We start from the raw sequence: 25584 nt of genomic DNA on the forward strand, positions 1-25584 counted from the left end.
TTATTCTGAGGTACAATTCCACCTTTGAAGTTTAAGATGAGAAATTGATAAAAAATAAAATAAAGATCAGCTAAATTGTTGGTATTCATTAGGACCCCATTAGCCGCGGCAAAAGCATCAGCTACTCTTCCTGGGGTCCACATGAAACATGACATAATACATAGTACAGAACATTATCAAGGACTGAAATACAGTTGAAGTCGGAAGTTTACATACAGTGGGGAGAACAAGTATTTGATACACTGCCGATTTTGCTGGTTTTCCTACTTACAAAGCATGTAGATGTATGTAATCTTTATCATAGGTACACTTCAACTGTGAGAGACGGAATCTAAAACAAAAATCCAGAAAATCACATTGTATGATTTTTAAGTAATTAATTTGCATTTTATTGCATGACATAAGTATTTGATACATCAGAAAAGCAGAACTTAATATTTGGTACAGAAACCTTTGTTTGCAATTACAGAGATCATATGTTTTCTGTAGGTCTTGACCAGGTTTGCACACACTGCAGCAGAGATTTTGGCCCACTCCTCCATACAGACCTTCTCCAGATCCTTCAGGTTTCGGGGCTGTCGCTGGGCAATACGGACTTTCAGCTCCCTCCAAAGATTTTCTATTGGGTTCAGGTCTGGAGACTGGCTAGGCCACTCCAGGACCTTGAGATGCTTCTTACGGAGCCACTCCTTAGTTGCCCTGGCTGTGTGTTTTGGGTCGTTGTCATGCTGGAAGACCCAGCCACGACCCATCTTCAATGCTCTTACTGAGGGAAGGAGGTTGTTGGCCAAGATCTCGCGATACATGGCCCCATCCATCCTCCCCTCAATATGGTGCAGTCGTCCTGTCCCCTTTGCAGAAAAGCATCCCCAAAGAATGATGTTTCCACCTCCATGCTTCACGGTTGGGATGGTGTTCTTGGGGTTGTACTCATCCTTCTTCTTCCTCCAAACACGGCTAGTGGAGTTTAGAGCAAAAAGCTCTATTTTTGTCTCATCAGACCACATTACCTTCTCCCATTCCTCCTCTGGATCATCCAGATGGTCATTGGCAAACTTCAGACGGGCCTGGAAATGCGCTGGCTTGAGCAGGGGGACCTTGCGTGCGCTGCAGGAATTTAATCCATGACGGCGTAGTGTGTTACTAATGGTTTTCTTTGAGACTGTGGTCCCAGCTCTCTTCAGGTCATTGACCAGGTCCTGCCGTGTAGTTCTGGGCTGATCCCTCACCTTCCTCATGATCATTGAGATCTTGCTTGGAGCCCCAGACCGAGGGTGATTGACCGTCATCTTGAACTTCTTCCATTTTCTAATAATTGCGCCAACAGTTGTTCCCTTCTCACCAAGCTGCTTGCCTATTGTCCTGTAGCCCATCCCAGCCTTGTGCAGGTCTACAATTTTATCCCTGATGTCCTTACACAGCTCTCTGGTCTTGGCCATTGTGGAGAGGTTGGAGTCTGTTTGATTGAGTGTGTGGACAGGTGTCTTTTATACAGGTAACAAGTTCAAACAGGTGCAGTTAATACAGGTAATGAGTGGAGAACAGGAGGGCTCCTTAAAGAAAAACTAACAGGTCTGTGATAGCCGGAATTCTTACTGGTGTGTAGGTGATCAAATACTTATGTCATGCAAATTAATTTCTTAAAAATCATACAATGTGATTTTCTGGATTTTTGTTTTAGATTCCGTCTCTCACAATTGAAGTGTACATATGATAAAAATTCAGTGGGTCAGAAGTTTACATACACTAAGTTGACGGTGGCTTTAAACTGCTTGGGAAATTCCAGAAAAAGATGTCATGGCTTTAGAAGCTTCTGATAGGCTAATTGACATCATTTGAGTCAATTGGAGGTGTACCTGTGGATGTATTTCAAGGCCTACCTTCAAACTCAGTGCCTCTTTGCTTGACATCATGGGAAAATCAAAATAAATCAGTCAAGACCTCCGAAAAACAATTGTAGACCTCCACAAGTCTGGTTCATCCTTGGGAGCAATTTCCAAATGTCTGAAGGTACCACGTTCATCTGTACAAACAATAGTACGCAAGTATAAACACCAAGGGACCACGCAGCCGTCATACCTCTCAGGAAGGAGACGCGTTCTGTCTCCTAGAGATGAACGTACTTTGGTGTGAAAAGTGCAAATCAATCCCAGAACAACAGCAAAGGACCTTGTGAAGATGCTGGAGGAAACAGGTACAAAGGTATCTATATCCACAGTAAAACAAGTCCTATATCGACATAACCTGAAAGGCCGCTCAGCAAGGAAGAAGCCACTGCTCCAAAACCGCCATAAAAAAGCCAGACTACGGTTTGCAACTGCACATGGGGACAAAGATCGTACTTTTTGGAGAAATGTCCTCTGGTCTGATGAAACAAAAATAGAACTGTTCGGCCATAATGACCATCGTTATATTTGGAGGAAAAAGGGGGTTGCTTGCAAGCCGAAGAACACCATCCCAACCGTGAAGCACGGGGGTGGCAGAATCATGCTGTGGGGGTGCTTTGCTGCAGGAGGGACTGGTGTACTTCACAAAATATATGGCATCATGAGGAAGGAAAATTATGTGGATATATTGGAGCAACATCTCAAGACATCAGTCAGGAAGTTAAAGCTTGATCTCAAATGGGTCTTCCAAATGGACAATGACCCCAAGCATACTTCCAAAGTTGTAGCAAAATGGCTTAAGGACAACAAAGTCAAGGTATTGGAGTGGCCATCACAAAGCCCTGACCTCAATCCTATAGAAAATGTGTGGGCAGAACTGAAAAAGCGTGTGCGAGCAAGGAGGCCTACAAAACTGACTCAGTTAAACCAGCTCTGTCAGGAGGAATGGGCCAAAATTCACCCAACTTATTTTGGGAAGCTTGTGGAAGGCTACCCGAAACGTTCGATCCAAGTTAAACAATTTAAAGTCAATGCTACCAAATATGAATTGAGTGTATGTAAACTTCTGACCCACTGGGAATGTGATGAAAGAAATAAAAGCTGAAAGAAATAATTTTCTCTATTATTATTCTGACATTTCACATTCTTAAAATAAAGTGGTGATCCTAACTGACCTAAGACAGGGAATTATTACTAGGATTAAATGTCAGGAATTGTGAAAAACTGAGTTTAAATGTATTTGGCTAAGGTGTATGTAAACTTCCGACTTCAACTGTACATCAATTTAAAACATCACACATAGCCTACATATCACTACATATACACAATATCTAGGTCTACTACACTGTACAGTGCAAATAACAATACACTATATATAAAATAGCTGTCTCTTCACAGTTCCCTTTGTGCAGTAAGGTGTTATTTTATCTGTTTTTTACAACTGGTTTTATTGCTAGCTTGTGTGACCTGGCGTGGCAGGCTCTTGCGGGCTCTTGCGGTGACCGTTTTACCGCCACACCAGCAGTCACGAGTCATGAAGGCAGTCAAATTCCACGTGACCGCTTAGTCACGGTAATTAGGCTTCTCCAAGCTCTGATGCTGCTGATGGTCATTAGTAGCCTACCAAATTTGCTAACTGCCTGGTACTCAGCACTCTATTGTCCCTCTAATCACTCTGACATCAAGGCAAATGTAATCGAAAATCTAATCAAACACTTCATGAGAGCCCAGGAGCTCATGTTGCGCAACATTTTTATAGGTAATGCAATTGCGCGAGAAAACAGCCTCTATAAAAAAAAAAAGAGGAGGATCCCATCAGCTTTCTATAGGCTAGGCCTACTATATTTATTTCTCAACTTTCCTAATATTAAGCACATTGCTTATCTACAACAGGAGTATAGCCTACCTTGCTGGCATGAAAATGAATCACGGGAAACGCGTCCTCCATTCGCTATTTAAGTGCATAGATTACATGTATTTTTTCCCCTGCCCGTTTCGAGACAGGTACCTGATAATTGTCCATTCTAAATCAAAATAAATTCCACACATATATTATTTAGTATATGTAAAGACAATATTAAATCAAGAATAGTCTGATGGGTGACAATATTAGCCTATCACTTGTGAATGATATATTATCACTTGTGAATGATGCCCAGCATAAGGCAATAAACAATACGTACCTTTTTTTGCGACTTTTTCAAATCTTAGTCGCACACCTCATAGGCCTATATGTTTTGATAAGGTTTGCATAACAACTAAAGTGGCCAAATAACTTCTTAAAATTAAGCACATTGATCCACTTTACAAGGGGTGTAGAGCCTAACTGGCTTATAATGTGAAAAATGGCCTAATAGTTTATTAACATTTTAAGCTAAACATTCTGATCTGTTGCGTCAACCTCGTTGCGTAAAAAAGGTTTTTGGATGCTAGTGGTTGTATTAATTTTGGATCTATCGCATCCCACAACTGTCCCAGTCTATGTTTGGAATATTTATTTCTCGCACAGAATAGGTCAACTTTTGTGCTATGGGGGATAGTAGATTGACATAGGCTAGTGCTTTTGCTGTTCGTTAGGCTTACTGATCTTGTTGGCTGACGAAAAGTAAATGTGGACAGTTCTTCTTTCCAATATCTTCAATATGCACCTTGGAATGGGATAAGGACGCGCGTAGTTGCGTCCCCGATGTGTCTGTCTTCACTTGTAGCCTGTGAGAAAGATCCGATCACATGATAGAGAGCCATGTGAGTGAGAGGTGCTTCGGAGCACGCAGCACTCAGGGAGAAGGGACTTATAATTATTATATTTAGCCCAAGGGTAAACGGCCACTGACCGCAAAATGCATGGATTTTTTTAGGGTGCATTACGGCCACACAAAGGGGATGCTGCTGGGAAATTCGGGGCATTATCAAGTGCTTGTCAAATTGTGAATGAGAGACTGATGAAGTGGGTACAACCTACGCAAAAAAACAAAGCAGAGCTCATGCCTTTTAAGCGACTTGAACAACTAAAGTTACATGAATATGTCACGATCGTTGAGAGACGGGTCAGACTAAGGTGCAGCGTGATATGCGTACATGTTTATTCACCCAAATAAACAATACAAACAAAACAAGAAACAACGTAACGTGAAGTCCTCAGGCTATACACATACAAGCCTATCCAGAACAAGATCCCACAACTAAGGTAGGCAAACAGGCTACTTAAGTATGATCCCCAATCAGAGACAACGAGTGCCAGCTGCCTCTGATTGGGAATCACACCCGGCCCAACCTAGAAATACACATCTAGATCCTAAACATAGAAATACTAACATAGATCCTCACGCCCTGACCAAACCAGCTGATTCAGTCAGTACACACAGCAACATGATGGAAAGCATTTATACCAAGGATGTTCCATGGAATATCACTTATAACATTTTATCAAATGAGATGACATTGCCTCACCAACAGGTGGAGATTGACTATGTGTGTTTCTCTGGTTCGATCAAACTCGACCTTTCTGATCCCACACAGATTTTTCCTGGAATAAGTACATGAAATGACCGCTGGAGTGCACCTTAACAACGTCACTTGTTAAGTTTGAAGCAGTTGTGCCACTCTTTAAAATCACATTAGGGTTCGGAGTTTAGACTTATCGAGTGTAAACAGCATTGTGGTGTGTGTGTTTGTATGTTTGTGTGTGTGTAATGGCTTTGTATGTCTGTATGTGTGTTTGTGAGTGGGTATGGAAAATCCTGGCCAGCGAATGCTCCAGTTGCACATATTTCTGTGTGTCTGTGCCAGCCATTCCCCCCTCTCTAGAGAAAAAGACTCCCTGTTTGCCTTAGAATATCAATGAATGTGCTCTTGGGAAACTGCAAACTGCATGCACATTTTTGTCAGTCCACAAAAGGAAATCCTATCATGTCTGCTTAGAGCTATACATTTTTTTTGCCAAAATAAATAACATTATTTGGTAAACACCCCATATCTTTTCATTTATTGTCTTACATTCTTGATCAACCTGTTGATTGATCCTCAGCTCTTGATTGGTTAATTTACACTCTCTTTCCTAGTCCTCAACTCTTGATTGGTTGATTAACACTCTCCTTCCTGGTCTGTGGTTTTTAGCTGGACAATGTGGACGAGCAGGCAGCCCAGATCCGCCGGGAGCTGGATGGAAGACTACAGCTTGCAGAGAGTATAGCCAGGGTAAGTCCTATACCTACAGCCCTCAAACTAACAATGCTATGTAAGCCAAGAACAGTGGTCATCAGCTCTGGTCATGGAGGGCTACCAGGTGTCCAGATTTTATTTTTCTTCAGCCAAGTACTTTCACACCTGAATCAACTAGTCAACTACACATTCATTAGTTAAATCAGCTTTGTTAAAGCTGGATGGACACCGTGTAGCTCACTGGGCCGGTGATTGTTGACAACTGTTTCAGAATACTTAAACGAACATCTTGTGATCACTGTAGTTACAAACTGTTACAACAATGGATGCACAACTCTTCCTCTAACTCCCTCTCAGGAGAGGAAGTACCCCAAGTTTGTGTCCAAAGACATGGAGGCCATGTACATCGAGGAGCTGCGCTCGTCTGTCAACCTGCTCATGGCTAACCTGGAGAGCCTACCGGTGTCCAAGGGAGGCCCCGACTTCAAACAGAAGCTAAAACGCTCCTCCATGAACAACTCCTTCCTGGACATGGGCGACGAGACAGAATTCCTCTCCAAGTCCGATGTGGTCCTCTCCTTCACACTGGAGGTGTGCGTGGTGATTTCATCTTGTAATCATGCCCAGTAGATGTTTAGCAGTACACTCAGGTCGCTTACTCACAGTCAAGATAATTGATGTGTTGATTATTCTGGTTGATTTTTGAAAGAAAGATCAATGTATATTTGACGTATATTTACATTAGTCTGTTAGTAGTTTTATTACATTTACATTTTTGTCATTTAGCAGACGCTCTTATCCAGAGCGACTTACAGTTAGTGCATACATTTTTCATACTGGCCCCCCGTGGGAAACGAACCCACAACCCTGGCGTTGCAAGCGCCATGCTCTACCAACTGAGCTACAGGGGACATGTTTTATCTGTTCTGGGGTCGGCTTGAGGGTTATTGTGTCTACTAAGGGGCCAGACAAAATAAACAAAACGTATCTGCTCTTTGATGTTCCTTAGTGTGTGTGTGTGTGTGTTCCTACATGCATGTGAGTGTCCCCTCTGTGGCTGCAGGTTGGGATTCTGTGATAGTGCCTCGACTGGATTTACACGACCCATTGACTCCACGTCTAATGCTGCCCTTTTTATCTGCAGTAGTGTGGAGCTGACCATGTCCTCTCTCTGTTGCTGTTTGCAGATAGTGATAGTGGAAGTGCAGGGCCTGAAGTCGGTGGCCCCTAACAGGATTGTGTACTGCACCATGGAGGTGGAGGGAGGAGAGAAACTGCAGACAGACCAGGCAGAAGCCTCCAGACCACAGTAAGTCAACAACAACAACAGGGTTGCATGTTAAATCGCTGCAGCGGCCACATCATTTATTGACTGTGTTCACTGTCATTCACTCCAGATAAGAGTGTCTGCTTAATAATGACTGTTCAGTCATGTTTTGAAATGTCAAGTGAACGGTAGTCGGTGTCTAGGAAAAAACCTTCCAAGTAACCTTTTCAGGAATTGAGTAATATGTTGTTGTTTTTTCAGATCTATTGCCATATATTAATGGAAGTTCACATCGCATTTTGAGTGACTTATTTTAGTCCTAGAGTCATGAAAACGTCACAGAACATGGCTGAGAAGGACTACTTTTACTAATTTATTATATATATATATATTATTTTTGTAAGAAAAAAATTAGATACAAGGTTTTTCCAGGACGTCTACAGGTAATATGTAACAATGTCCGATTGGTTTCATTTGGAACTATCTCAGAAGAGACATACACTACATTACCAAAAGTATGTGGACACCTGCTCATCGAACATTTCATTCCAAAATCATGGGCATTAATATGGAGTTGGTCCCCCCTTTGCTGCTGTAAAAGCCTCCACTCTTCTGGGAAGGCTTTCCACTAGATGTTGGAACATTGCTGCGGGGACTTGCTTCCATTCAGCCACAAGAGCATTAGTGAGGTTGGGCACTGATGTTGGGTGATTAGGCCTGGCTCGCAGTCTGCATTCCAATTCATACCAAAGGTGTTCGATGGGGTTGAGGTCAGGGCTCTGTGCAGGGCAGTCAAGTTCTTCCACACCGATCTCGACAAACCATTTCTGTATGGACCTCACTGTAACAAGGCCTTCCCCAAATTGTTGCCACAAAGTTGGAAGCACAGAATCATCATTGTATGTTGTAGCGTTAAGATTTCCCTTCACTGAAACTAAGGGGCCTAGCCCGAACCATGAAAAACAGCCCCAGACCATTATTCCTCCTCCACTAAACTTTACAGTTGCCACTATGAATTGGGGAAGGTAGCGTTCTCCTGGCATCCGCCAAACCCAGATTCGTCAGTCAGACTGCTAGATGGTGAAGCGTGATTCATCACTCCAGAGAATGCATTTCCACTGCTCCAGAGTCCAATGGTGGCGAGCTTTACACCACTCCAGCCGACACTTGGCATTGCACATGGTGATCTTAGGCTTGTATACGGCTGCTCGGCCATGGAAACCCATTTCATGAAGCTCCCGACGAACAGTTTTTGTGCTGACTTTGCTTCCAGAGGCAGTTTGGAACTCGGTAGTGAGTTTTGCAACCAAGGACAGATTATTTTTACATGCTATGCGCTTCAGCACTTGGCGGTCCCGTTCTGTGAGCTTGTGTGGCCTGCCACTTCGCAGCTGAGCCGCTGGTGCTCCTAGACGTTTCCACTTCACAATAACAGGACTTACAGTTGACCGGGGCAGCTCTAGCAGGGCAGAAATTTGACGAACTGACTTGTTGGAAAGGTGGCATCCTATGACGGTGCCACGTTGGAAGTCACTGAGCTCTTCAGTAAGGCCATTCTACTGCCAAGGTTTGTCAATGGAGATTGTATAGCTGTGTGCTCGATTTTATATACCTGTCAGCAATGGTGTGCTTGAAGTAGCCGAATCCATTAATATGAAGGGGTGTCCACATACTTTTGTATATATAATGTAGGTGTGTGTGAACATTTCATGACTTTAATAGGAACCTGAGTGTTTACAACAGAGAGAGAAGGGCCTGTTTAGGTCTAATTTGATGATCCTTGGTCTTGGCATGTCAGCTTTTGTAGATGAAATAAACGTACATGCGGACGCATGGCAGCCATACCTGATGGTAATACACTCAGACCTTAGCTTTGAAATGCTAACAATGTGCTGCATTTCTGAGATAAGGAGAGTAAAACACAGACGTTCCATGTAACACAGACTCCTAGTTTTAACATCTAAGGCCATAGAGAGCCGTTGCTTCCCCAGAGCATTGTTTAATGTTCCGAATAGCGCCTATTAAAGCTGGGAGTTGTTTTGTAATGCAAGGGGGGTTGGATGGTAGTGAGCACACTTGATAGCTCTGCAGTCTTCTCCCATCTGAATCATCATGACACAGCACCAATGACAGTTCTGGATCCACAGAGCAAAGCCACGCCAACCTCCTTTTCGAGTGGTGACTTTTCCTCCGCTGTCCACTTCACTTGTTTTTCAGCATAGCGGGTGAATGGTACCATTTGGGAGGTGAATAGACAGCATGGCACACAGAGAACTGGAGTTTGTGTTTGGTGGTGTAACTCCGGGCTACCGTGCCATGCAGGTTCAGGGTTAGGTCAAAGAGTTGTCTGAGCTCACAACATAATTTCCACTTCCTTTGTTAGCGTTGCTGAAAATGCTGACTGGCTTCTTAGTCATCCCGCAAGAGTTCTGGGCCTGTCCAATTTAGACATGTCTTGTAGTAGCCTATGTAACTTGTGATAATGAAGTATTGGAGTGTATTCTTTAACACTCTTGCTCAAAGTTTATCCCCCACCTGATTGAAATGGAAATGAATGAAGATAAAGTCCAGGTTCTGGCCATAATAAAGTATGGTATTAAGTGAAGTCCGGCTGCTGTGCCCTTTAAACATGTTGTCTGGGGGAACACTATTTTAATTATATTTCGTTCCACCTCATTTAGCTGAAGATTTATCATCTTGTCCTCCAAAGCTTACATTGAAAATATTACAGGCTCTTGAGACTTCTGGCCACCGAATTATCATATCATCCATCCACATAGCAGAGGGATTCAGTAATAGCCTCTGTTGTGTGAATGTGCACTGCATTATCCCTCCTATCACATCATGAAGTGGCTATTGTCTCACAGCCTCCGGCAAAATTAAAATGTCTGATGATTAGGTACAGTAACAGTGAGTCGTTGCTTGTTGCCGTGCCTCTGGCCATAGATTTCGGCATGGGTATTAGACTGTCGGCGGTGGCAGGAGTCTGGTAATGCGGTAATAAGACTGCCCTTTCAGACTCTGTGGTGGAGAATCTTCCCAGAGCTCAGACTGTGATTGCCCTCCATTTCATGCCACTACAATATACCATCCTCTTCATAGCCCTGAAACTAGAAGAACTTGGCCTTTAAGCCACTATTTTGAATATTTCCTGTTGTTCAATTTAATGGTAATTTCAATTAACCACATACCCTTTGATTCTTGAAATGCATAACTTATAAATGCCCCATGGCCTTATAACAACTGTCCTACCACATCATAACCCAAATAAAGTCATACTCCATTGTTTGTTTTCTCATAATCTCATGGACGGCCAGTGTTTTTAATGTATGATTTCAATGTATGATTTTAAGTAAAGTTATTATTATTATTATTATTATTATTATTATTATGCATCCATCTATTACACAATCATTACAGTCTTAATTACATTTTCTGGTCCTTTCCTTACCATTGGAGGCTCCATTCAATTTGAAGTCATTATATGCCTTTGTGTAGGCTGACTGCAAGACCAATGATTGTCATCATCTTGCATCTTAGTTGGATTAGAGGGCAGTTACTTGACTGAATGAATCAGTGCATTTCTAAGTATTTTAAACATAGACAGACAGTACTTGTCCTTCAGCAAAGATAGGAAAGACCTTCCTTCCCACACACTCACTCTCTTTTCAAGGAAGAAATTAAGTAAATGTTTTGCATCAGCCAGGTAGGTATTTGCTGCTATTCTATACCTTGTCAGATAATGTATCTAAGATAGAAAACACCTTTGGAAAATACAGCACACATAGTTAACCTCCCTCCCTCACATGGCAAACTTAACTGTTGACTTGTGGGCTTTCCTAAGAGAGGCAAAGACAGAACAATGTCGGGTAAAGTCTGCTAAGGGTTATCTCCAGTGTCCTTTTTCTTTGTGTACCGTGATAAAAATAACACGAGGCAAACAATAGCCACTTCTTGTTTGAATTTACCTTTTGCTTTACCCTCCTCTGTGAATTAGTTCATATTTATTTTGTCTCTCAGTTCTGAATGCAATCCACACGTTGCCTTGGCAACTGGGAAAAAATAAATGTGTTAGTTACGTTGAATTCCTGCTGTCATTGAGAAGTGAGGGGTCATTCAGGATTCTGAGGGCATGCCTGCATGCAACTGAACATACATACACATACACACACTAACACACACTCTGTATCTATTGTGCAGGTGTTATCCCACTGGGCACAGACGTCAGTTCAACGCTAGTTTTAATTAGATTTGATTGTAAATCCAACAAACATTTTAACCATCTCATTGGTTTTAGGGTAAAAGTGGATTTAGGTGAAAAAATGACAGATATTCCCGAAATCCCTTTACGTTGATGACTTTCTGCAAATCCAATCAGTTTTCCACACTGATTCAACATCATCACATACATTCTTTGTTGTTGAAATGATGTGGAAACAATGTTTATTCAATCAGTTTGTGCCCAGTGGGATAACTGAACCACCCACCATGCTCATCTTCCACCTTAAACCCAAATCAGAAGCTTCCAGTAGAGTACAGACCTAGAGGTCTTCACGGGTCCACCCAAACCTGATTACCCGGGACCCGACCAGGTTGGGTCCAAAATTCTGTAGTTAACTCTTGGATCCGGGTCGGATCTGATTGTCTCGGGGATGTGTAAGTATAACTGATTTGCCGGTAAGGACCTGTACAGACCTGAACGTGACTGCTGCAGTAGAGAAAGAGAGAGAAAAGTATCTCATTTATGCTGCTGCTCTTTGCTTTTCACGAGAGTGGCGCGTGTAGCTTGTTGTTGTTAGCCAATTACAAGTCATCAAAGCGGCACTAGCCTCTGGCTCTATGTGTGCAAATTAGGAGATCAATGGAAGATAAAATTAAAATAACAGAGTTTAATGAGAAGGATAGGCTACAACGACCAAGAGCCAACAGCAACAGGAAGGCTGCTACTTAATACTCTGAATGGAGTTGTTGTAATTGTGTAGGATGGGGTAAAGCGCAGCTTATGTCGCTTGCTAGCTATCTTAAGTATATAATCTTCTCGGTTTGATGCAGTCAAAACAGGTACTATGTCATCAGATTGGATGATAAATAACCTAGCTTTGGCAGCTAGAAGTTAGTAACTAGTTTGAGTCGGCTTGGTTGCTGCTGTCTCTCTCTCCCTCCTCCCCGTTCCCTGCACCTTGCACCACTCACACACACCACACGGCCCCTTCCTCGCCTGCTGCTAGAGCTCCTCCGTTCCTCTCTCCCTCGGCTCATGCATTAACAGCTTCAGTTAATAATGTAGCAAGCTAAAAAAAATGCTTTTCTACTGCTTCCCTCACTCGGATCGGATCAGACCTGGTCTGGACCAGACCGGGTCTATACGGGGCCGGGTCTGGTTGTCCTTGGGTCCGTTCAGACTGGGTCTCCATTATTTTTACATTAATTTATTTGGGTAGGCTCCGGGAAGGAAAGCCCCGGGTCCATTTCGGAACCTCTACCCACAATGTGTTATTGGCATAGAGATCTTAAAATTGTATATGGGTGATTCTACAGAAGTGTTGCAAATTGCAGTCCCACCCCCAAAAAACTATATTTTTTAAATAGTATGTATTTACATCTAATTAAATCTAAGGCAATAACAAACATTGTTAAGTTAATATAGTACAAAGCCCTCAATGGCAATGTCTATACTAAAACGAGTTATATCCATCTACAGTGCCTTGCGAAAGTATTCCGACCCCTTGGATTTCTTCACATTTTATTGTGTTACAAAGTGGGATTAAAATATATATTTTTTTATTTAATCAAAAGTCTACACAAAATACTCTAATATATATATTTTTAAAGATAAATAAAACATTCATAGCTAAAATATAGTTGTTGCATAAGTATTCAGCAAGCCTAAATTAGTTCAGGAGTAAAATTTGATTTAACAAATCACATAAGTGACATGGACACACTCTGTGTGAAATTGTAGGGGTTTACATGATTTTTGAAGGACTAACCCTTTCTCTGTACCCCATACATACAACATATGTAAGGTCCCTCAGTCAAGTATTGAATATCAAGCACAGATTCAACTACAAAGACCAGGGAGCTCTTCGAAAGCATCATAAGAAGGGCAGTGATTGGTAGATGGGTAACAATAATAAATCAGACATTGAATATCTCTTTAATCATGGTCAAGTTAATAATTATGCTGTGGATTATGTATTAAACCACCCAGACACATCAAATATACAGTCATCCTTCTGAACTGAGCTGCAGGACAGGAATTAAACTGCTCAGGGATGTCACCATGAGGCCATGTTTTTTTTATTTTTTAAACAGCCTACAGAATTCAATGGCTGTGATGGGAGAAAACTGAGGATGGATCAACAAAATTTTAGTGACTCCAGAATAATGACCTAAATGACTGAGTGAAAAGAAGAATACAAATATACAGAATATAAATATTCAAAAATATGCATCTTGTATGCAACAAGGCACTAAGTAATACTGAAGAAAAAAAAACAACAAAGGAATGCACTTTTTTACCTAAATACAAAGCCTTATGTTTGGGTTAAATCCAACACAGCACTGAGTAACTGCCTCCTTATTTTCAAGCATCGTGGTGGCTGCATCATTGTATGGGTATGCTTGACATCGGCAAATACTGGGAAGTTTTTCAGGATAAAAATAATTGGGGTGGAGCTAAACACAGGAAAACTCCTAGAGGAAAACCTGCTTCAGTCTGCTTTACACCAGACACTGGGAGAGGAATTCACCTTTCAGCAGGACAATAACCTAAAACACAAGGCCAAATCTACACTGGAGTTGCTTAAAAAGAAGACTGTGAATGTTCCTGAGTGGCCAAGTTACAGCTTTAACTTAAATCTGCTTGAAAATCTATGGCAAGACTTGAGAATTGCTATCTAAGTGAAAGCACTTGAATAATTATTTTTATAATAATGGGCAAATATTGCACAATCCAGGTGTATCTTGTATTTTTGTATTTATTACGGTTCCCCATTAGTGGCTGCCAAAGCAGCAGCTACTCTTCCTAGGGTCCAATCACAATTTACATACAATAAAACAATACATAACACAACACATTATTACACACTACTCTACCATAACATATTTACAATACAAAATCAATAATACAGCAAAATAACGATATTAAAATGTGTGTGTGTAGAGTGCGTGTGTTAGCATGTGTTTGTGAATGATGTGTGTGTGTCTCTTCACAGTCCGCGCTGTTCCATAAAGTGTAGTTTAATCTGTTTTTTTAATCTGATTTTACTGCTTGACTGAGTTACATGATGTAGAATAGAGTTCCGTGCAGTCATGGCTCTATGTAGTACTGTGTGTTTCCCGTAGTCTGTTCTGGACTTGAGGACTGTGAAGAGACCTCTGGTGGCATGTCTCGTGGGGTATGCATGGTGTCCGAGCTGTGTGCCAGCATTCCAAACAGACAGCTCTTACATTCAGCATGTCAACACCTCTTAAAAAAACAAGCAGTGTTGAAGTCAATCTCTCTTCCACTCTAAGCCAGGAGAGACTAACATGCATGTCATTAATGTTAGCTCTCTGTGTACTTTTAAGGGCCAGCCGTGCTGCCCTGTTCTGAGCCAACTGCAATTTTCCCAAGTCCCTCCTTGTGGCACCTGACCACACTACTGAACAGTAGTCTGCAAAGCTCTTATAGACTTACCCAGGAAGACTCACAGCTGTATTCGATGCCAAAGGTGTTTCTAACATGGAAAAGTACTCAGGGAGCTGAATACTTATGCAATGACTATATTTTAGTTATTTAATTTTGTATTCATCTTTAAAAAATGTTAGATTTGTTTTTTCACTTTGACATTACAGAGTATTTTGTGTAGATCCACAGTAATCCAAGATGGCGTAGCAGTGCGGTCGTGTATTGTGTTGTGTCCTCGTGTAAATAGCCAGTTTTTTAGTTTTTTGTCTTTTATTCGTATATATTTCTCTATCTCACTTTCCATCCTTTAACTAAATATACCTCCCTGCAACCCACCTCACCCAATGTGGAACGGATTCTATTATTTCTTTATTTTTATCAAGAACCTACAGCTGAAACTAGCCAGCTAGCCAGCTAACTAGCTACTTGCTATTAGCCACCGTTAGCGGTCTTCACCACTGTCCATGGCCTGCACTACCTACCAGCCAGCTCTAGCCAGGACAATTATCGGCCAGTCTGCACAGCGTGCTATCGACCCAGAGCATATCGGATTTTCTGCCGGAATCACTGGACCTAACACCGGACCATCGCAACTAGCTAGCTGCAACCGAATGGCTGTTGTTGGATAATCACCACCTCCCGACGTAGCAGTTAGCCTTGAGCTAGCCTCGAGCCAGGCCCATCTCCAGTCTTTCTACCTCTCTGTCAACCGGACGGGACCTCCTAGTGTCGACACGGAGCCCCGCCGATCCATCACGACTGGTCTGCCGACGTAATCGTCTGATGTGGTTTCTACAGGCTTCCCGTTGCGACAACCACGAAGATCCATCTGCTAGCCCCGGCCCGCTAGCATGCGCAATCAACAGCCATGCCTCCTGCTCGCCTGTGCTTTAGCGGCCTACGATCTGCTTCCGGACCTACTTAGTGCTGTTCACTGGACCTTATGATCACTCAGCTACACAGCTAATGCCTGCTGGACTGTTCCTTTACATGGTACCCCATCCTGTTTATCTGTTTAGCCTCAGCCCAAACTTTCGTCGCCATTACCAGTTGTTGTCTTAGCCCTCCCCAATAACACCTGTGATTGCGTTATGCCTCTCTCCCATGTAAATATGCCTAGCCTATTGTTGTTTGGGTTAGTTCTTATTATACAATTTCACTGTAGAGCCCCAAGTTCAGCTCAACCAGCCTCAGAGAGCTCCTTTGTCCCACCCCCCATACACGCGGAGACCGGCTCAATCGGTACCTCCAGTGATACTATCTCTTTCATAGTTACCCAATGCTTAGGTGTACCTCCACTGTACTCATATCCTTCCATATCCTTGTCTGTACTTAATGCCCTGAATCTATTCTACAACGCCCGGAAATCTGCCCCTTTTCTCTGTACCCAACACACTAGAAGACCAGTTCTTAAAGCCTTTAGCCGTATCCTTATTCTATTCCTCCTCTGTTCCTCTGGTGATGTAGAGGTTAACTCAGGGCCTGTAGCCCCCAGTATTACTCCTACCCCCCAGGCGCTATCATTTGTTGACTTCTGTAACCGTAAAAGCCTTGGTTTCTTGCATGTTAACATCAGAAGTCTCCTCCCCAAGTTTGAGTTATTCACTGCGTTAGCACACTCTGCCAACCCTGATGTTCTAGCAGTGTCTGAATCTTGGCTTAGGAAGGCCACCAAAAATTCAGACATTTCCATTCTGAACTACAACATTTTCCGTCTAGATAGAACTGCCAAAGGGGGCAGAGTTGCAATCTACTGCAGAGCTCTATCATACTATCCAGGTCTGTGCCCAAACAGTTTGAGCTTTTACTTCTAAAAATCCACCTTTCCAGAAATAAGTCTCTCACTGTTGCCACTTGCTACAGACCCCCCTCAGTCCCCAGTTGTGCCCTGGACACCATATGTGAATTGCTTGCCCCTCATCTATCCTCAGAGTTCGTACTGCTTGGTGACCTAAACTGGGATATGCTTAACACCCCGGCCATCCTACAATCTAAACTAGATGCCCTCAATCTCACACAAATTATCAAGGAACCTATCAGGTACAACCCTAAATCCGTAAACATGGGCACCCTCATAGATATCATCCTGACAAATGTACCTTCTAAATACACCTCCGCTGTCTTCAACCAGGATCTCAGCAATCACTGCCTCATTGCCTGCATCCGTAATGGGTCCGCGGTCAAACGACCACCCCTCATCACTGTCAAACGCTCCCTAAAACACTTCAGCGAGCAGGCCTTTCTAATTGACCTGGCCCGGGTATCCTGGATGGATATTGACCTCATTCCGTCAGTAGAGGATGCCTGGATGTTCTTCAAAAGTGCTTTCCTCTCCATCTTAAATAAACATGCCCCATTCAAAAAATTCAGAACTAAGAACAGATATAGCCCCTGGTTAACCCCAGACTTGACTGCCCTTGACCAGCACAAAAACATCCTGTGGCGTACTGCATTAGCATCGAACAGCCCCCGCGATATGCAAGTTTTCAGGGAAGTCAGGAACCAATATACACAATCAGTTAGAAGAGCAAAGGCTAGCTTTTTCAAACAGAAATTTGCATCCTGTAGCACTAACTCCAAAAAGTTTTGGGACACTGTAAAGTCCATGGAGAATAAGAGCACCTCCTCCCAGCTACCCACTGCACTGAGGCTAGGAAACACTGTCACCACCGATAAATCTACGATAATCGAGAATTTCAATAAGCATTTTGCTACGGCTGGCCATGCTTTCCACCTGGCAACCCCTACCCCGGCCACCAGCTCTGCACCCTCCGATGCAACTTGCCCATGCCCCACCCCCCCACTTCTCCTTCACCCAAATTCAGACAGCTGATGTCCTGAAAGAGCTGCTAAATCTGGACCCCTACAAATCAGCTGGGCTAGACAATCTGGACCCTTTCTTTCTAAAATTAGCAGCCAAAATTGTCACAACCCCTATTACTAGTCTGTTCAACCTCTTTCGTATAGTCTGAGATCCCCAGATATTGGAAAGCTGCCGCGGTCATCCCCCTCTTCAAAGGGGGTGACACTCTAGATCCAAACTGTTACAGACCTATATCCATCCTGCCCTGCCTTTCGAAAGTATTTGAAAGCCAAGTTAACAAACAGATCACCGACCATTTCGAATCCCACTGTACCTTATCCACTATGCAATCTGGTTTCCGAGCTCATCATGGGTGCACCTCAGCCACGCTCAAGGTCCTAAACGATATAATAACCGCAATCGATAAAAGACAGTACTGTGCAGCCGTCTTCATCGACCAGGCCAAGGCTTTTGACTCTGTCAATCACTGCATTCTTATTGGCAGACTAAATAGCCTTGGTTTTTCAAATGACTGCCTCACCTGGTTCACCAACTACTTCTCAGATAGAGTTCAATGTGTCAAATCGGAGGGCCTGTTGTCTGGACCTCTGGCATTCTCTATGGGGGTGCCACAGGGTTCAATTCTCGGGCCGACTCTATTCTCTGTGTATATCAATGATGTCGCTCTTGCTGCTGGTGACTCTCAGATCCACCTCTACGCAGACGACACCATTTTGTATACATCTGGCCCTTCATTGGACACTGTGTTAACAAACCTCCAAACGAGCTTCAATGCCATACAACACTCCTTCCGTGGCCTCCAACTGCTCTTAAACGCTAGTAAAACGAAATGCATGCTCTTCAAACTAACGCTGCTTGCACCCGCCCGCCTGACTAGAATCACTACTCTCGGCGGGTCTGACTTAGAATATGTGGAAAACTACAAATACCTAGGTGTCTGGTTAGACTGTAAACTCTCCTTCCAGACTCACATTAAGCATCTCCAATCCAAAGTTAAATCTAGAATTGGCTTCCTATTTCGCAACAAAGCCTCCTTCACTCATGCTGCTAAACATGCCCTCGTAAAACGGACTATCCTACCGATCCTTGACTTCAGCGATGTCATTTACAAAATAGCTTCCAACACTCTACTCAGCAAATTGGATGTAGTCTATCACAGTGCCATCTGTTTTGTCACCAAAGCCCCATATACTACCCACCATTGTGACCTGTACGCTCTCGTTGGCTGGCCCTCACTACATATTCGTCGCCAAACCCACTGGCTCCAGGTTATCTATAAATCACTTCTAGGCAAATCCCCGCCTTATCTTAGATCATTGGTCACCATAGCAACACCCACCCGTTGTATGTGTTCCAGCAGGTATATCTCACTGGTCATCCCCAAAGCCAACACCTCCTTTGGCCGCCATTCCTTCCAGTTCTCTGCTGCAAATGACTGGAACGAACTGCAATAATCTCTGAAGCTGGAGACACTTATCTCCCTCACTAACTTTAAGCATCAGTTGTCAGAGCAGCTTACCGATCACTGCACCTGTACACAGCCCATCTGTAATTAGCCCACCCAACTACCTCATCCCCATATTGTTATTTACATTGTTATTTATTTAGCTCATTTGCACCCCAATATCTCTATTTGCACATCATCTTCTGCACATCTATCACTCCAGTGTTAATACTAAATTGTAATTATTTTGCACTATGGCCTATTTATTGCCTTACCTCCATAACTTACTACATTTGCACACACTGTATATAGATTTTCTACTGTGTTATTGACTGTACGTTTTGTTTATTCCATATGTAACTCTGTGTTGCTGTTTTTATCGCACTGCTTTGCTTTATCTTGGCCAGGTCGCAGTTGTAAATGAGAACTTGTTCCCAACTGGCTTACCTGGTTAAATAAAGGTGAAATATATATATTTTTAAAGATTGTTGACAAGATTGTTGTTAATTTTAATCCCACTTTGTAACACAATAAAATGTGAAGAAATCCAAGGGATCTGAATGAAAAGTTTGTGAAGGTTTTAGGTGCCAAGACAAATTTCTTCAGCCTCCTGAGGTTGAAGAGGCTCTGTTGTGCCTTCTTCACCACACTGTCTGCGTGGGTGGACCATTTCAGTTTGTCAGTGATGTGTACGCCAAGGAACTTGAAGCTTTCCACCTTCTCCACTGCGGTCCCGTCGATGTGGATAGGGGGGTGCACCCTCTGCTGTTAACTGAAGTCCACGATCATCTCCTTTGTTTTGTTGACGTTGAGTGAGAGGTTATTTTCCTGGCACCACACTCCCAGAGCCCTCACCTCCTCCCTGTAGGCGGTCTCATAATTGTTGGTAATCAAGCCTACTACTGTTGTGTCGTCTGCAAACTTAATATTGAACACTGCATTGTTGAGGAAGAGCTTGCAAGTAAGCATTTCTTTGTACTGTTTACACCTGTTGTATTCTGTGCACGTGACAAATACACTTTGATTTGATTTTATGTTTAATCCTGAGGGTTGGAACCTTGTGTCTTTCAGGTGGGACACTCAGGGGGACTTCACGACGACGCACCCGTTACCCATGGTCAAAGTGAAGCTGTTCACAGAGAGCACGGGGGTACTGGCCCTGGAAGACAAGGAGCTGGGGAGGGTAAGACACCAGTACATACTGTACATCAACCTATTAATATTGATATAATTCACTATCAATATCAGCCACTATTGATATCAGTTAGTATTTATATCAGATACTAGCAATTAGAATGACCCATTCAATCATTGTCTTGGCAATGTAACAATGTACCTTTTTGATTTGAATGAAACTTCCCATACATATTTGCCCATGGTAGAAGTGGTCAGAAAGGGACTTTTTGGACCTGAATGCCAAAACATTTAGATGATAGAGGAGCTCAAAGTTGACTCATTTTGCATACCCCACCCTACTATGAGACATACTTGTCTTCATCAGTGGAAAAGATAAACGGTAGAGTTTGATATCATTTAAAAGCTTACAAACAGGGTTGTCAAACTATTTTATAATTTCTTGAATATATAGTTTTTTAATTGTCATTTTTTATCCTTTAATGTCAATGATCTATAAATAAAGTATATGTTGAAGCTTAGACCCTATTTTACATAATCTGTGTTTGTGTTGTGCCTCCATCGCATGTTTTCATAATGTACATGAAAAGGTAAAATAATTACATAATTTGTATGTAAAAAAAATAATAATAATTATCTCAAGAAATTATAAAATAATTTGACAACCCTGTTTGTAAGCCTTTAAATTATATCAAACTCAACCATTTATCCTTAACATTGATGAAGACATGGATGTCTCATGGTACATTCTGACTACTTCTACAATGGTCAAATATGTTGCTGCTTCCCCCTGGGGGATGATGCCCCCTTGGGGATGGAGTCTGGAAGTGGTAGTGGTAGTGAGCAGTCTATACCAGTGGTTCTCAAACCTCTCCTCGGGGACCCCCAACTGTTCCATGTATTTGAACTATTCCACAGCTAGCACCCTAAGTCAACTAATCTAATCAAGTCCTTGACTAGGTGAATCAGGTGAGCTAGTTCAGGGCTAAAACTAAATTGTGAAACGTCTGGGGGTCCCAGAGGAAAGGTTTGAGAAAAACCAGTCTAAACTACCTAACCTTTTCCATAACAATACAGAGCAACTGCAGAGGGGGTTGTGATATGAAAAGAAAGTGTGTCTTGTTTGTGTCTTCCCCAGACAGCCATGGTTTTCTGATGTCCTTCACCTGTCTGTTCCCATCAGAGTCACAAAATATGAGAATGTGTACATCTTTCTGTCACTGATGAGAGAGACTGTTTGTGTATCTTGGGCAGTGGAGAAGCCCGAAGCCATCATTACTTAACCTCCTAAATTAGCTGGTTCTCTCTTTTTTCTATCTCTCCTGTGTCCTTGCCCTTTGTCACCCCCATCCTTTCCTCTCCCTCTCTCCCATTCCCAGGTGATCCTGAACCCCACCACAAATGGGCCCAAGCAGGCTGAGCTCCACAAGATGGTGGTGTCCAAGAACAGTCAAGATGCAGAGCTAAAGATCAAACTAGCTGTCCGAATGGACAAACCCCCCAACATGAAGCACAGCGGGTAAGAACTACACTACCCAATGATACTGAGGGTATGAACATCACTATCCAGTCATACTGAGGGTATGAACTACACTATCCAGTCATACTGAGGGTAAGAACTACACTACCCAGTCATACTGAGGGTAGGAACTACACTACCCAGTCATACTGAGGGTATGAACTACACTACCAAGTCATACTGAGGGTATGGACTACATTACCCAGTTGGTATGATGTTAGGTGGCAGTGGAGGTAAGGGAGAGCAGGCAAGCTTAGGTCACACTATAAAGAATGTTATAGAACCCTAGAGTTTACTAGGATATATTTGTATGGGATATGTATGTTTTGTATGGAGATATAATGGAAAACAGCAAAGTGACTAACTCTTAAAGGGTTAGGCTGTAATAGAAACTATCATAAGAACACAAAGCAAAGAAAGGATAGCAGCACCCCCTAGCGGTGGCTGATAGAGGAGATGGAGAGAAAGAAAGGGATAGAGCTCAAGATGATGAGTAAGGAGCAGAGGCACGGGCAACTGCTCTCTGTCAGTATGCGGACAGAACATTTTGTATATGAGAAGTGTGTGTGTGTGTGTGTTCAAGTCATTTTGCCTTGTCTTTTTGATTGGAATGCATTATTTGAGGTATATTTTGATGATAGTGGATGTATGACCTGGCGCAGTGGTCTAAGGCACTGCATCGCAGTGCTAGCTGTGCCACTAGAGATCCTGGTTCGAATCCAGGCTCTGTCATAGCCGGCCGTGACCGGGAGACCCATGGGGCGGCGCACAATTGGCCAAGCGTTGTCCAGGGTAGGGGAGGGAATGGCCGGCAGGGATGTAGCTCATTTGGTAGAGCATGGCGTTTGCATCGCGAGGGTTGTGGGTTTGATTCCCACGGGGGGCCAGTATGAAAAATAAAGAAATAATGTATGCATTCACTAACTGTAAGTCGCTCTGGATAAGAGTGTCTGCTAAATGACTAAAATGTAAATGTAAAATGTATTTCATGTTGGGCTTCCTTCACTCCAGCAGCGGGCAGCCCAGCACCCAATGACATTCATGCCATCAGTCAAATCAGTGGAGTAGCAAGACTGGCTAGAAGAATGTCTAGGGATACACAATCTAAGCCTAATTGACCCAATCCTACTACTTTTGAGTCTTCAGTTCATGCACCGTGGACTGCAAAGTAACAAGTTGACCTTTTCCCTTTGCATTGCCAACATTTCTCCCGAGTAGCGCAGCGGTCTAAGGCACTGCATCTCAGTGCTAGAGGCGTCATTACAGACCCTGGTTCGATTCCAGGCTGTATCACAATCCGGCCATGATTGGGAGTCCCATAGGGCGGCGTACAATTGGCCCAGCGTCGTTCGGGTTTGGCCAGGGTAGGCCGTCATTGTAAATAAGAATTTGTTCTTAACTGACTTTCCTGGTTAAATAAATAAAATAATATATAAAAAAATTGCTTCTGAACAGATAGAAAACCAACAGACTTCTGAAATGATCCATGTACTTTGGTGGATAATGGCACTCCACTGTCAGTGCAAAGTAGAGGTCTTCACAGATCCACCTGTACCCGAATACCCAATCCGGGACCCGAGTGGGTCTGGATCCAGAATTCAAAATAATATCACAGGTCTGGGTCGGATCTGATATGATTGTCACAGGTCTCGGATATGTGTAATTATAACTGACTTGTCCAGAAGGACCCTACAGATCCGAACGCGACTGCTGCAGTAAAGAGAGAGAGAGAAATTGTATCATTTATGCTGCTGCTCTTTGCTTTTCATGAGAGTGGAGCGTGTAGCTTGTTGTTGTTGTTGGCCAATCGTAAGTTATCAAATCGGCAATAGTCTACAGTCATAAAGCATCCATGTGTGGCAAAAGTTAGGAGATATCTAATCAAAGGAAGGTGGAATTAAAATGATTAAATTAAAAGTTAAAGGAGAAGGATAGGCTACAACGACCAAAAGCATACAGATAGGCTGCTACTTAATATTCTTAATGGAGTTGTTTTTATTTGTAACTGTAGGATGAGAAAGTGCATGCACTGCAGCCTCAATTAGCCTAGCTAGCTAACGTTTCTAGCCCAATGACCACTCAAAACCTGCCCAAAAGGCCTGAAAACAAGCCCAATTTTGTTTTCCCCACAGCAAGAGAGGAGTTGCCAATAAACCCTTTTTCCATAACGTTATCGAGACAATTAAGAAGGAATATCATAGTAATTTGTAACGACGTTAGAAGCAAAATTTGGGTTTCCTCAAAATAATAATTATTGCAAGCTATGACATAATAAAGGAATTTCAATATGCCAAGAGAAAATATATTTCGCCCTTATTGAACTCACCAGATCATTTTCCATCAAGGGATGCTGATTTAAGTCATTTGACTGCTATGATTAAGCAATAAGGCACAAGGGGGTATGGTATATGGCCAATATACCACGGCTAAGGGCTGTTCTTAAGCACGACGCAACGCGGAGTGCCTGGATACATTTACATTTACGCCATTTAGCAGACGCTCTTATCCAGAGCAATTAGGGTTAAGTGCCTTGCTTAAGGGCACATCGACAGATTTTTCACCTAGTCGGCTCGGGGATTAGAACCAGCGACCTTTCGGTTACTGGCACAACGCTCTTACCCACTAAGCTACCTGCCGCCCTACATACAGCCGTTAGCCGTGGTATATTGGCCATATACCACAAATCCTGGGGTGCCTTATTGTTATTATAAAATCGTTACCAACGTAATTAGAACAGTAAAAAGTAATGTTCTGTCATACCCGTGGGGTATACGGTCTGATATGCCACGGCTTTCAGCCAATCAGCAGTCAGGGCTTGAACCAGGTTTATAATTGTAAATAAATCCCCTTTGCCTATGTGCATAACTATAGATACATCTGACAGGAGAGTTTGAGTAATGAAATCTCTGAGCAAGAAACACTTGGATGAACATAAAAAAAGCTATTTTATGGCAATTGTGCTGTTATTATGTGCCAGATGTTAAGACTACAAACCGTTATAAATGGCCCATTTGCTCGATTGACTTGTCATTTAAATAAACATAGGCTACAGACTAAAATCTGGGTTTATGATTCTAATTACATTTTGCCATAGTTTGCTTGGATAAAGGCAGGTAGCCTATAGCCCGTGATAGGCCTACATCTAATTTAATATAGTCTACAGTAGCCTAGACAAGATGTAGGCAAGATGTAAACTGAACGATTTAGCAGCTTGCTCAGTTCAAATGAACATACTAATTTATTCAACATGAATAGCGAGGCGATTTTGCAATAAGAAGTGCTTGTGTTTTCCAATAGCCTGCTGGAATAGGCTACTGAGGATATGGTCATAATTTAAATCACTGAATTAAATATTAATAATATGTAAATGGGTGAATATGCTTGTCAACAACAGCCAGTGTTTATGTTTTAGAATTTGTTTTACCTGTAGCCTAATCTGACTACTGTTACTGTCAATCTAATGCGTTCATAGTAACACAAGGCTACAACAACAATAAACTGAAGTTATAGGCTATTTATCAAATTGGTTTGCAAGCTCCAGGTAGGCTACACAAGTGGCACAAATTGATTTGCAATGACTGAAGTGATATAGTCATTTCAACATATGTATTGTATCAAATGGTTGCCTACAATGGCATATACATTAATAGGCTACTTGATTGCCAACAGAGGCAAAT

General features: G+C 42.6%; 1 protein-coding gene across 2 annotated transcripts in view; it reads left to right on the top strand.

The window, feature by feature from the left end:
• LOC121532035 (calcium-dependent secretion activator 2) overlaps positions 1 to 25584 on the top strand; it is a 236643-nt gene that overhangs the window by 91600 nt on the left and 119459 nt on the right. For both annotated transcript variants that reach the window (XM_041837679.2, XM_041837680.2), the window contains exons 4-8: positions 6003 to 6083; positions 6405 to 6638; positions 7235 to 7356; positions 20326 to 20437; positions 21768 to 21907. In XM_041837679.2, coding sequence (XP_041693613.2) covers positions 6003 to 6083; positions 6405 to 6638; positions 7235 to 7356; positions 20326 to 20437; positions 21768 to 21907 — 689 coding nt within the window. The remainder of the gene's footprint in view (positions 1 to 6002; positions 6084 to 6404; positions 6639 to 7234; positions 7357 to 20325; positions 20438 to 21767; positions 21908 to 25584) is intronic.

The sequence above is a fragment of the Coregonus clupeaformis genome, unplaced genomic scaffold, assembly GCF_020615455.1.
Source record: "Coregonus clupeaformis isolate EN_2021a unplaced genomic scaffold, ASM2061545v1 scaf0073, whole genome shotgun sequence".
Classification (NCBI taxonomy): Eukaryota; Metazoa; Chordata; class Actinopteri; order Salmoniformes; family Salmonidae; genus Coregonus; species Coregonus clupeaformis.